The sequence below is a fragment of the Tiliqua scincoides genome, chromosome 4 (assembly GCF_035046505.1).
Source record: "Tiliqua scincoides isolate rTilSci1 chromosome 4, rTilSci1.hap2, whole genome shotgun sequence".
NCBI classification, from domain to species: Eukaryota; Metazoa; Chordata; class Lepidosauria; order Squamata; family Scincidae; genus Tiliqua; species Tiliqua scincoides.
In genome coordinates this window covers 201,252,894-201,267,279 of record NC_089824.1, presented here as the reverse complement: position 1 = coordinate 201,267,279, position 14,386 = coordinate 201,252,894, and the positions used below count along the sequence as shown (strand labels likewise).

At 43.4% G+C, this 14,386-nt stretch overlaps 1 protein-coding gene across 1 annotated transcript in view; it reads left to right on the top strand.

The window, feature by feature from the left end:
* The window catches only part of PABPC1L (poly(A) binding protein cytoplasmic 1 like), a 34,059-nt gene that overhangs the window by 3,749 nt on the left and 15,924 nt on the right, over window positions 1-14,386 (top strand). Inside the window, exons 2-4 of the mRNA XM_066626583.1 lie at window positions 9,441-9,652; window positions 10,670-10,863; window positions 11,421-11,536. Of these exons, the coding sequence (XP_066482680.1) occupies window positions 9,460-9,652; window positions 10,670-10,863; window positions 11,421-11,536 (503 nt within the window). The 5' untranslated portion in view covers window positions 9,441-9,459. The remainder of the gene's footprint in view (window positions 1-9,440; window positions 9,653-10,669; window positions 10,864-11,420; window positions 11,537-14,386) is intronic.

The window sequence follows — 14,386 nt, the reverse complement described above, 5'->3', positions numbered from 1 at the left end:
ACCTTGGTTGAGTAGCTAATGTAATTTTTCTGCAGTCAAATGTTACAGGACAGCTGTAAGAAGCAGCCATGTGAAATGGATCCCATAAGGCTTAAGTAATTATAAATTTTCACTGGAGGCTGTTTCACAGCTGTGCACACAGCCATACTTTTGGCTGCTAGCTCATGCATAGGCCCCTGTGCAACATGTTCTGTTTTAGATCATCTTCATTTGTGTTTACAATTGTCTGATATATTTCAGGATGAAGGAAAAGCCTGCTACACAAGTGAAATAGTTTTAGCCACTGTGTGGTTATGTAAAGGGTTGGGAAGGTTCCTATTGTGGTAGGAAACACTGTCATCAGCATAAATCTCGAGTGTAGGTCAGTCCATTTTATGGATTGGGGAGGATGGGCAACATGCTCAAAGCCACACAAATGGGACTTGAATCTTAATCAAAGCCAAACTTACTGTCCACTGGACCGTGTTTCTGCTTTATAAAGTGGTGAGAATAAGCTCCTTGGGCTCCATATAATGGTTCCTTGGCTAATCCAGTTTGCAAAAACAATTCAGATGTACTGCCATACATCACTAATAGCTGTGCTGGAATTCTAGCTCATACCATGTGCTTGGGTCTGAAAATGTCTAAATCCCTTGTATGATACACTTAATGTAAATGAAGAAAATGCATTCCAACAGCCTGTCATTTCTAAACTAGCATGACCTTGTTTCAGAAAGGTAAGGTGTGAACTCATTCTCTGTTTCCTTTGTTCTGGAACTGAGACTCAACATGATGGTCGACATGATTTCTAGCACGATGGTATGCCCTTCAGTATGAAATAGCTTGTAGGCAAAATTCAGTGATCAAAGTGCTCTTAAACTGGACTTCTGCAAGAATTATAGTCTGAAGAACTGTTCTGATAGCGAAGTGTAACCTGTGCTTGCATCAGTTAACACTCACCTATTCATTGCTGTGACTTAATGTAAAGTCCTAGATGAGTAATATGGAGACCTAGTCTTAAATGTTGCATAAAGCACTGTACATACGATTCTGGCACTTCTCTCACTTTTCCACAAATTGAAATAAAGTCCTCATTTTCTGCTGTGTATCATAAAATCTCAAGTCTTATTTCTCTTGACGAGACACGCCTTCACTGCAAGGAGAGGATGTGACTCAATTTCGGAATCTGATTAGAAAGTGAAAAAGGAACCATGCACTATGATGTATTGAATTAATATGCAAATACATCCCTCAGTTCTATTATACCTGTGTACTTGAATTCCCCTGATAGGGGAGAGAAGGGAGCTGCAAAAGTGAGATACTGACTTAAACTTCCATCTAGGCATCCCTGAAACCACAAGTGGCAGGGGACTCATATCTTTTCAGTTCTAAAGGACAGCCATCAAGAAAACAGCACAGTGTTACAGGTTTTCAAAGGAACATTGTGGCATGAAAGCCATAACATACCATTTACAGAGTGGGTGTTTATGACCATCTGAACAGCCTTGATTGGGGGGGGGGGGGGAGAGAACAGGAGTGGCAAATGCCTATGCAGCAGCTCACCGGCTCTCATAAGCAGAAAGCATACAGATGTGTATTGACCATGGAGACAAAAGCTAGTCTTTGGCAGCATAGAGACTGCCTTTAATTGTGGCATGACTCTCCTCTGTATGAACTTATTTTAATCAGATGTTTGATAGTGGTTGGGTGGGATATACAACAAAAAAACTGGCAAGTAACTAGGGCGGGAGAGAAAGAAGAGAGCAAAACCTGTCTCTTCCTTTGGCCCTTTCCATCTTTGTATGGAATTTCCCATTTTGTGGTAGTCAGAACCTATGCATTCCCAACCTGCAAATAGGGCCAGTTGGGGCAAAGTGAAAAGTAGGGAGTAGTGACCTCCCATTTTCTGTCCTACTTCCCAAGGGAAAATCATCTCCCTGCAAACAGAGGCATTTTACAATTTCATCATCCTTGTTGGTGTCTGCATTGGATATACCAGTTTGCAGTTTTGGAGAGAAATGCAGGGCACGTGGGAGGCTTTGGCAAGGTGAGATGACAAGAACACCACAGGCGGGAACAAGATAACATGCACAAGTGGGGCACTGAAGCTAGTGTCAATCCAAAGGGAGTCACTGGCTTACAGATTCAAATGGGTCCATACCCATTCACTCCTAGAAGACTGGTATGCACATTGAAAATAGCTGTTCCTTTGGCACAGTCCTATGTATGTTTGCTGTTGTGGTTGACAAAAGTAGAAAATTGTTAAAAACAATAAAACACAGAAGTGCAGTGGTTCTCAAACTTTTAAGCCCAGAACCCACTTTTTAGAATGATAATCTCAGGACCCACTGGAATTGTTGTCATTAACCTGGAAGTGACATCATCAAGCAGGAAATTTTTTTTAACAATCCTAGGCTTCAATCCTATCCACACCCAGGAGTAAGCCCCATGGACTATCATTGTTAAAAGCATCTACACTGTAGCTTGTTAAAGTACAGATGTCCCAAATGCAGTCACCATGTTGGCATCAAATCTAATATACTAAAAATAAAATACTGAAATGAATGGGGACCCACCCACAGTTTGAGAAACAGTGCAGTTGTGTGTTCTCACTTGGATGGCTGCTTCTCTCCTTCCTGGGCACCACTGATGGTTCTATGAGTTTCTGTGAATGGAAGAAGGGGCTGAGTCCCAGCTGGTGAAGCAGGGAGATGGAAGGTTCACTTCACCTGCTGCTGCTACTCAAATTGCAGTTGTAGCAACTCAGTTAACAAGTTAAGGCTGGCCTGATGCACACAGCCTGCTTGTGGTGGTTTGGTGACCTGGCATCACCACCCCTTGCATGCACACATCCTGTCATTTGCCAAAGGCTGAGTGAAGTGGAAGTGTGGAGAACCTTGGGATGGGGGCCTGCCCTAGACACACTTCCTGGGAGCTACTGTAGGCAACTGCTCTCCTTTACACTTCCTCTTTCATTCTCTGCTTTTTGCAAGTGGCAGGAGGGAGAGAGGGGAGAAGCAGTGGTGACTGGCATATGACCAGGCTAGATGGAGGCATGTGGGGGAATCTGCTGCCCAATGTGGCCACTTCCATCAGACATCATCAGTGAGGCAACCCTACCCTAGTTCCTTCTAAATGCCATCATAAATTTTGTCAAAAATGTTCATAAACTTCACTAGAGTAGCCTGATACTGCATTGGCCCTCCAAGCATATTTTTACCTGAGTATAATGCCACTGGAGTCAGGATTGGAATGTACAAAAAGATAGGCTGGGATGCTGGTTATGCGCTGGGCATAGCCTAGAGCAGGGATCTCTACACTTTTTGGCTGAAGGGCCGAATCAAATAGCAGGTACAGTGTCAAGGGCCGGGAAAAAAAAATTAAATAATTTGAATTTAAATAAATACATTAGAAATGGAACTTAGATGAATTAATAAATGAATTAGCTCAAATGCCCAAGGTTTCTCCAAGCACCAACACAGCCCAAGAAATAAAGCACACACTTAAATGGCCCCCATTTCCCCACCTCAAAAGCACAACTCCAGTTGTGTTTGGTCAACTGGGCCAGAGGCTCTCAGGGGATCAGAGGCTGGCCATGAGCCGGATAGTGGATGGCTGTGGGCCGCACCTGGCCCCCAGGCCGGGGTTTGAATACCCCTGGAAACACAAAAGATCCCATAATACACTATTTATATATTAGGTTGTAACTTTATATCATGTTTTGCTTTCTTTTCAGTATGAAGCAATTAATCATGTTTACATTTCTGTGGTTCATTCCCTGCCAGTAGGGTGTAGAATTGCCTCTCATTAATGCAAAGTCTCTCATATGAACGTCTCATAGCTCTGGGAAGGCGGAATTGTTCCCCTGAGGTTTCTATGCATTTCCATTTTTAGTCTCTGTTGTGTGTGTCTCCCTAGCTCCTAAAAAGTATGTAGCTGCGTATTTAGATACTACAAAAATAGTATCTTGCAGATCTCGCTCCAAAACAAAATTTTAAAATGACAAAGCTCGTTTTATATATTAATTGGTGTACACAATATTTCCCATTAACGTACAGTGAAGAAATAGGTATTAAGTAGGTAGATTTGGAGAATATGCCCAGTGTTGAATTTAAACAAGGACTTGGGTTTAGGATTTATTTGTAATGCCAGGACTCAACCTTAAAACGTAAAATTGTGTTAAAGAAAAATATGCCCTTGAGCATGTGCAGAGTGCTTTTCTAGCATCACCACAACCAATCCCCCACACTGGTCATTATATAACATTTTTATCCTACCCTTCCTCCAAGGAGCTCAGGGCAGTATACATTAGTCTTCCCCATTTATCTTCACAACAACCCTGTGAGGTAGGATAGGCTGAGACTGACCCTAGGGAGGTACATCAGTGAGTGCAGCTTGTATGCAGATTTTCCCACTCAGCCTAATACTGTCTTTTCAAAGTGAAATCTGTAGCTTTCATCTGGGTTTGAATTTCAGTTTTTCTGTCATTTTCTAAACTATGCCTTAGAGCAGGGGTGCTCAATAGGTGGATCGCGATCTACCAGTAGATCGCGAGGCAAAATGAGTAGATCGCGGAGTGCCGACCCCCCCCTTCAGGTGCCTCTGGGAGGAAACGCCGGGAGTAAGGCCCATTGTACTCAATGGGGCTTACTCCCAGGTAAATGTGGCTAGGATTGCAGCCTCACAGCCTAATCCTAGGCATGTCTACTCAGGAGTAAGTCCTGTTATACTCAGTGGGGCTCAAGGTACACCAACATACATTGTACACATAAATGTTATATGTTATGATGGCGCGAACATTGTAAAAAAAAGCTCTGGTAGATCTCCAGGCCTTGCTGGGTTTCAAAGTAGCTCTCGAGCCAAAAAAGTGTGAGCATCCCTGCCTTAAGAGTCAGACTTCTGGACTAAGAGCAAGCTGATGGGAGGGGCTTCTAAGCTTGTGATTCCTGCAACCTATGCATGCACTATTACAAAGCAAAACAAAACATGAGGTAGTACTGTAATATGCTTTTCTCTTTGTAGCAGTTGGGGGTTATTCTATATGCAGATATATTCAGATTTAATTAGTGGATCAATTAGATTGACTACCACAACACCCATTTAAACAAGGCGCAACTCTTGGTAATTGTATATACATTTATGGAGGGGTACATAATCTGTCCAGGAGGGATTATGGCTTCTGTCCTATGTACACTGACTTGGGAGTAAACCCAACTGAACTCAGTGGGGCTTACTTCTGGGTAAATGTGCCTAGGCTTGTGTTGTGAGCCATCTTCTAGTCCCAATCATTTTTCACCACTGTGGTGGAGAAAGCTGGTTTGTTGCTTTTCCTCTTACTTGCAAAGTGCTCTTGGGATGGCCCAGCATTGCTTGGAGAATAAGGCTGGAAGCAGGTGGATCTGGGATCAAGAAGTGGGTGGCCACACCTGCTGCCCTGCAGAAGGAAAAGGCGGGGCTGTGAGACTGAGAGCTTTCCCCACATTTGGGAGCATCTGCCTTGCGGTAGGTGAGTTTTGTTGCTGGTCTTGCAAAGAGCTACATGTGAGTGTTTGAGGGGGGACAAGTATCCAGATGAAGGGGGGGATTAAAAAGTTGTGAAGTGAGCTTCTCCTTAGTTAGACCCAAAGCATATTTACTCTGAAGGCAGTCTCACTTGGTTTAGTGGTACTTATGTTCAAACCAGCATGTAGGGTTGTAGCCCTAGAGAGCACTGAGTGCAGTGGGCCACCAATGGTTTAGCTAAAAGCTTGTTGGAAGTGCCTGTATGCTTTCAAGAACTCCGTGTTTATTTCTTTCCCAGCCCATATGAGTTTTATTGTTGCTGTACCTTAAATATGGAGATACCATGGGTTGTGGCAAGAGGAAGACTCTGGTTAACATTTCAGCCCCTACAGCTTGCTGGGTAACCTTAGGCTGGTTAATATTTCTCAAATTAGCCTACCTCACAGGGTTATTGTCAAAATAAGGGGGGGAGTTATATAACCTCAGCTCTCTGATGAAAGGGAAGGAGGAAAATGAGACGTGGTCATGCTGCTGTTCCCTAACTTGTAAGTAGCTGGGCCTGCATGGCAAAGGTGTCCCCTTAGTCTCCTGTTTTTTGCAGGAGAGAGTTTGCTTTTTGAACTGCAAAAACTCAAAATGATAGTGTGCTTTTCTGTAGCTTGGGCAGGCCAAATGATGGAAGTGTGGCAGTGGTGGGAAAGCCCTGAAAAATTCTCTTACGAAGAAATATTTAGCAGCACTACAAAAGGTTATGTTGATGATCTTCCATTTTCTGTCCTTCCCCTTCTAAGGCCTGTTAGAACAGATAAGGTCTATGTGCTATGGACCATGCTGAGATTTGTGAGTTTTGAGCAGTAGAAATCTTCTGTGACTGCAACAGCTGCCCCCTCTGTTGAGGGTTCCTTTTGGGGTAATTAACAGGGAGGATGAAAGAAAGAGCCTCTAACAATGTCCTCCCTCCAAAAGCAAAATTCAGGAGGTGGTGGAAAGGAATTCTTTAAGTCTTGCCACTGCTGCAAAATGGGCTTGTGTAGTGATATGCTCATGGGAAAGGACTCTGGAATTTCAAGATTGGAATTTGCAAAACTCCAGAACCTAGCACTGGTTTTGTATCCTTTTTACTGGATGAATGCATTTTTTGTTGTTGTGCTTATAATTCTGATGTAGTTTTAGCTGATGCAGTTGGCTGAGAAGGTCATGTTGCATTCAAAAAAACACTTGATCAGAGATCACGAATCATGGAGACTTGCACCCTGCCCTTATCATTAAGGCTACAGAAGTAAAGATGGCTTATCAGAAGATTGTAATAAAAATTGCATATGAATTAAAAAACCCTTACATTTGAATGCTTGGCATGTAAATATGCATTTAGTTTGTAGATTGGGAGAAGCTTATTTGACTATAAGAATGAATGGGCAATAGAATAACTCTGTATTAAGCAGTGGGATTCTGTTTTTCTAAAACGGGCTAGATTAGAAGAGCCAATATGGTGGATTAAGGCTGCTATTGCAAAATGTTAGGGTGATGATGATTAAAACAGTATCCAGGGGCAAGGCTTCTGTCTCAGGCTTTGGAGAGCCACTATCAGTTGGAATGACTTGTTCTGTACAAGAGCACTGGAATTAACTTCTATGATCAAACTGTGCTGGTGTTAAGACTGAGAGGGGAACAGTTAGGAACCGTGAATAACTTGAGAGAGAGGTATCGTTTCACATGATTGGTGTTCGTCCCACTGTTGCCCCTGGTCAAAAAAGGTTTTGTAGATTTTGAATGTGGAACTGCACATCACAAGTGAAGAACTGCCATTATGTCTCTAAAAAAAAGATGGTCTACCCCCAATTTTTTGGTGGTAGTTACACAAAGTGGATGTTGGTACAGCTGGTAACTGATGTTGCTTAGATTCAAACTAGACAAATGCACAAGTGCGTTAGATCTAAGTGTGCTTCCAACCAAAAGTTCCTGTGTTTCTTTTTTTAAAGGAAAAAGAAATCATGGAGTGAATGACCCTGGTTAGAACTGGGTTGCATGGGGAATGGGGGAGTCACTTTTCACCCCATGCCATTTTAAAACTGCAAATAGGTTTCCCCAGCAGCAATTTGCCTGTGAAACTGTGATTTGAGAAAATCCCCCTCCCTGATGAAGGTCCACCCCCATTGGGTTTATTAAGAAATGAGAAGCTTCCTGTTGGAAGCATGTTTAGATTGCAAGCATTTGAACACATCTTTAGTTTGACCCTAAACTAAACTCAGACCTGAGTTGTCTGAGTTAGCACATCATGACTGTGGGCAAACAGGGATGGACTGATAAAAGGGAGTGTGCAGACATTTTACTCGATCAAGGCCTCTCCATCCATTGTCAATATTGACTCTTTTAACATTGCTTGTGGCACGTTCAGTTGTGTGCATGAACAAAGAGGTCATTTTTACATGGCCTCCTTGGATCTCCTAATTGCCCTGAATGATGCTGCCTTCCTTCTCACTTTGATTGCACATCCTTCAGAATGACACAGCCCTCACCCTGTGCATGTGTGCACATCCACACAAAATTGTTCACGAAATACAGTATTCAGTACAGAATTTCACTGAGTTTGGCCTTGTAGGGGCAATAGTATCTAGTTAAACTTCCTTGGCCGTTCATCTGAACTCACTGGGAAGTCTAGAAATACAGTGCTGTGACTTCATATTCTGTATCTTGGGTCTAATAGTTTTTGTTACCAAAGGTAGGGTTTGAGATTTAATCCAAAACTGCCACATGAGTGTCTTTATAAAATTTATCACATATGCATGGAAATGTGAATTACTGATGGAAGCTTTTTTTGAATAACAAATTCTTGTCTAGTAGAGTTGCAAAAATGTGGCTTATAAAAATCAGTGATGCTACACCCAAGTTTGGGTGCAATTTTTACTTGCAAACCAAAATTGGATTTGTGTGTAGTGATTTATCTCAGGGTTTCTGCGGATGAAGGAGCTTGTTTTTCAGGGTATGCTAAAAAACTGCTTGGAGCTCATTCTGCAAGAAGCCGCCTACTATCCTCCTTCAGAAATAAGTCAATTGAGAAATAACTTGTATGTAGGGGTGTTTGAAAACTGTTATTTTACTCAGAAGTAAGCCCATTTTTATTCAGTAAGTCCTGGGCTGTAGTTCTATCTTACTGGAAACAAACACTTCTGCTTATATGGCACTGACCTGGGCTTGGAGTGATTGCATTCAAATACCTGGCCCTGAAATGTTAAAGTTGGAGTAGTTATGCTCTTGACCTAACCTATATCAATGGGTTATTTTAAGGAAATGGTGGGAGAACCCCTTGTATTCTGTCCTGAAAAACTGGAAGGGTGGCATACAAATTGGATAAACATAGCAGTTAAAAAAACTTTTGTGGGCATCAGCAAAGCTTGTCTTGGGAACATCCCACTGTTTGTTGGGGGGGGGGAGGCAGGGAGAGGGAAATGTATAGTTATTGCAATTAGGAGGAGCTAAAAAGCTGAACTTCTATGGTAGAAGCATTTTTTTTCAGCTGGTTTACAGGCTCTGTGGCCTATTTGGATTGTCCCCAAGCTTCTTATTAAGATCAACACAGGGGAGGCTCTCACACCTTGAACTCCATCTCTTATGCCACAATTTTCCTGTAGAGTCTACCTGCATAACTCCCGAGCCACTAGTGAGAATTACATGTATATGGAGAGGCAATGGGCAAATTGTTGTAGTGATGTACACTTATGCCTCACTCCCATTTACATGGCAGAAGGGGAACTCTTTGACCCAGGATATAGTTCAGCCTTAATTATCCCTGATCACCAGGTGGGTTCTGCTCACTGCACCACTGTCACCTCTTGCAACTGTGACCACAGGTTCCATTGAAGCTGCCATGTATGATCCTGAGCCTTGCTGTGTTTGTTTCACCAAATTCCTGCACGTATTATACCACATGGCAGTAACTAGGTTTTGCTTCACTTCCAAAGTTAAACTGCATGATTGACCATGAATGCTAGTGGCCCTGGATATCCGTTAGCCTCTCTCTATGTGGGCGATTTACATCCGGATGTGACTGAAGCCATGCTATATGAGAAATTCTCACCTGCTGGACCAATCATGTCCATCCGAGTTTGTCGAGATGTCGCTACACGCCGATCTCTTGGTTATGCATACATAAATTTTCAACAGCCTGCAGATGGTAAGTTTGAATACACTTTCTTCAGTATGTGTGCCATATTGGACAGGTTAGAAGTAGCGGGACCAACTTCAGGTATTCCTTGTGAAAAATAAGTGAATTCTGCTAGAGAAGTATGCTGCTAGAACAGGGGTCTCCAAACCCTGGCCCGAGGGCCAGATGAAGCCTGTGGCAAGCCTCTGTTTGGCCCGTGGCCAGCCTCTTGTCCCCTGAAAGCCTCTGGCCCACTTGGCCAAACATGACTGGAACTGTGCTCTGATTGCTTCTGGAGGGTGTTCTAAGGGCCGGAGAGTTTGAAGGAATGAGCCCTTTCATTCATTCATTTATTTATCTAAGTTCCATCTCTTATTTATATAAATTTTATATTTAAATTTTTTTCCGGCCTCCAACACTGTGCCAGATATTTGATGCGGCCCTCTGGCCAAAAAGTTTGGAGACCCCTGTGCTAGAACTCTGACAGCCTACCATGTGATCCCTCAAGTGCTGCAATTTTCATGATTCCCACTTGCTAGCTCTTAATTGATTTGGAATAAAATGAACAAGCCAGTAACTTTTTGTAGCTGTCTGGAAGTGGGGAAAAGTTGGGACTTATTTCATGTTGATAGAGAACTACTGAACTTACAAGTATGAAAGGAACCTTTCCCACTTTACCAAATGGTTGTGGTTTGATTTGTGCTAGCCTTTGCAAAAACCTACAGTGTATAAGACAGACCCATCTGGCATCACATCAAACTACCCATTGCCTAACCATGGTCCCATTTGTAGATAGACGACCTAGAGATAAAGTGCTCATGGAAGGTTTTTTGCATAAACATTTTGCAGGACCTGCAGCTTCCCTTATACCAGCCTCTTCATCTGTACTTTGCTTGAGATGATAAAACTTTAAATAAATTTCTGTTGGTAGCAAATGGGATGTGCCCCTCCATCTGTTTTAGAAAAGGTTAGATACTAGGTTGTGTCTCAGTTTCTGTTCAGTTCTGTGTTGCTTGCATACCAATGAATGTGTTTATTTTCTGCCAGCGGAGCGAGCCTTGGACACCATGAATTTTGAAGTAATAAAAGGTCGGCCCATTCGTATCATGTGGTCCCAGAGAGATCCAGGGCTCCGGAAATCGGGTGTTGGGAACATCTTCATCAAAAACCTGGATGATTCTATTGATAACAAAGCCTTGTATGATACATTCTCAGCCTTTGGAAACATCCTTTCTTGCAAGGTACGTGTGCCATTAACAGAAGTACAGCACTTAACATGACTCTTGTTTTGACCTGCAGCAGGTATTTATCAGGTCTTAAAAATGTAGGAACTTGATTCTTGTCTGCTTAATATTTAGTGAGTAGCAGTTTAAAAAGCTCCTCTGATGGCATTTGATGGGTTTTACTTGCGGCTGAGACCCAAATGATTGCGTTTTGTTCTTGAGTTGACTCCAGGCAAGAAACACGAACTGATTTTTTTTCTCCTCTGCACTTCAATTAGATACCAATTAGATACCCAATCATTCTGATTTATTTTTGATCCAGGAGTCTTGTTTTTTTTCTCCCCCTGAACCTGAAAGGTTCCCTCAACCTACGTTTCCTAAACTGACTGGATCTTTGGCCCATTATCAAAGTGTCAGCTAGGCACACTTGGTTCCATCTTAGAGGCTTTGCAACTGGTTATTTGATGGGTATTTAAATCGGTGGTAAGGGGAGTAAGCAATGGCCTGTTCTTGCTTCTGAGTTCATGGGGTTTTCTTCACAGTGATTCTCTTCTCACTCCCCAACATCTTAACAGGTAGTTTGTGATGAGAATGGATCACGAGGCTATGGTTTTGTCCATTTTGAGACCCATGAGGCAGCACACAGAGCAATTGACACGATGAATGGGATGCTGCTTAATGACCGCAAGGTGTAAGTAGAGGTGGGATGAGGAGTTAATTACTAAGGTATCCTATATAATGACACGATTTGCTCACCAAGGCTCTCTGTTTTCTGAATATATTGTAGTGCAAAGGATACTGTGCACTGAACATTGTTCAGAAAAATTCTCTCATTGAAGGTGAAAACATGAAAAACATGGCATTGTCATCACTTTCATTCTGAGTACATTTCCCAGCATCAGCCCTTTTTTAAAAAAAAAAGAAAAAAGTTCATTGGATATGTTGCAACTGTTACTCTGCACATGCCCAATCTCGTCTGATCTCGGAAGCTAAGCAGCATCAGGCCTGGTTAGTACTTGGATGGGAGACCGCTTGGGAATACCGGGTGCTGTAGGGCTATACCATAGTCTTTCGAGACTGAAGGTTGCCAACCATTAGGATATGTTGAGTTCATTGCTTGTGAACTCCCAGTTGGTTTTGCATTGAGTTCAGACCATTGGTTCATCTGTTGGCTATACAGATAGCAAATGTCATACCAATCTTTAAAAAGGGAAAGGGGGGGGGGAGATCCGGGAAACTATAAGCCGGACAGCCTAACATCTATACAAGGTAAGATGGTGGAATGCCTCATCAAAGATAGGATCTCAAAACACATAGACGAACAGGCCTTGCTGAGAGAGAGTCAGCATGGCTTCTGTAAGGGTAAGTCTTGCCTCACAAACCTTTTAGAATTCTTTGAAAAGGTCAACAGGCATGTGGATGCGGGAGAACCCGTGGACATTATGTATCTGGACTTTCAGAAGGCATTTGACACGGTCCCTCACCAAAGGCTACTGAAAAAACTCCACAGAATTAGAGGATAGGTCCTCTCCTGGACTGAGACCTGGTGGAAGACCAGGAGAGTGGGTGTCAATGGGCAGTTTTCACAATGGAGAGAGGTGAAAAGCGGTGTGCCCCAAGGATATGGGTGCTCTTCAACCTCTTCATAAATGACCTGGAGACAGGGTTGAGCAGTGAGGTGGCTAAGTTTGCAGACGACACCAAACGTTTCCGAGTGGTGAAGACCAGAAGTGATTGTGAGGAGCTCCAAAAGGATCTCTCCAAACTGGCAGATCATGTTGGCATCCTTCAGTCTCGGAAGACTATGGTATCGTACTCTGAATAGTGGTTCTGGAACAGAATGTCCTTTCCAGAGTGCGAAGCCTGGGTAAAGTAGATATGGAGGATAGACTGTTACCCATGCAGCAAATCCCCCCTCTCCACGTCACTGGAATAGTCCAATGGAAAGGCAGAAGCCAATACGGTTGGTTCCAGCGGCGTCACAGGAGTTGCCAGAATGTGACTGTGTTCAGCCATGAACTGCCTCAGGGACAGTTTCCCTTAACTTTCCCATAACTGGATGTAGCCACAAGGCAGTGGAGGTTTGGGATCAGAGTTTTCCTTCTCTCAGATGAGCTGCCTTCCCAGGGTAACGAGTCCCATCTACCTGGTGGCTGTTTAGTCGCCTCTTATGACAAGTACAGCCAAACTGAGGGCATATACTTATCCCCCAGCCCCCAAACTGGCAGAATGGGCAGCAAAATGGCAGATGCGTTTCAGTGTAAGTAAGTGTAAAGTCATGCACATTGGGGCAAAAAATCAAAACTTTAAATATAGGCTGATGGGTTCTGAGCTGTCTGTGACAGATCAGGAGAGAGATCTTGGGGTGGTGGTGGACAGGTCGATGAAAGTGTCGACCCAATGTGCGGCGGCAGTGAAGAAGGCCAATTCTATGCTTGGGATCATTAGGAAGGGTATTGAGAACAAAACAGCTAATATTATAATGCCGTTGTACAAATCTATGGTAAGGCCACACCTGGAGTATTGTGTCCAGTTCTGGTCGCCGCATCTCAAAAAAGACATAGTGGAAATGGAAAAGGTGCAAAAGAGAGCGACTAAGATGATTACGGGGCTGGGGCACCTTCCTTATGAGGAAAGGCTACGGCGTTTGGGCCTCTTCAGCCTAGAAAAGAGACGCTTGAGGGGGGACATGATTGAGACATACAAAATTATGCAGGGGATGGACAGAGTGGATAGGGAGATGCTCTTTACACTCTCACATAATACCAGAACCAGGGGACATCCACTAAAATTGAGTGTTGGGCGGGTTAGGACAGACAAAAGAAAATATTTCTTTACTCAGCGCGTGGTCGGTCTGTGGAACTCCTTGCCACAGGATGTGGTGCTGGCATCTAGCCTAGACGCCTTTAAAAGGGGATTGGACGAGTTTCTGGAGGAAAAATCCATTATGGGGTACAAGCCATGATGTGTATGCGCAACCTCCTGATTTTAGGAATGGGTTAAGTCAGAATGCCAGATGTAGGGGAGAGCACCAGGATGAGGTCTCTTGTTACCTGGTGTGCTCCCTGGGGCATTTGGTGGGCCGCTGTGAGATACAGGAAGCTGGACTAGATGGGCCTATGGCCTGATCCAGTGGGGCTGTTCTTATGTTCTTATGTTCTTATGTGCCTGAGGGGGGACATGATTGAGACATACAGAATTATGCATGGGAAGGGTAAAGTGGATAGGGAGATGCTCTTTACACTCTCAAATAACACCAGAACCAGTGGACATCCACTAAAATTGAGTGTTGGGAGGGTTAGGACAGACACAAGAAAATATTTCTTTACTCAGCGTGTGGTCTGTCTGTGGAACTCCTTGCTGCAGGATGTGGTGTCGGCATCTGGCCTAGATGCCTTTAAAAGGGGATTGGACAAGTTTCTGGAGGAAAAATCCATTATGGGGTACAAGCCATGATGTGTATGCGCAACCTCCTGATTTGAGAAATGGGTTAAGTCAGAATGCCAGATGTAGGGGAGGGCACCAGGATGCAAGTCTCTTG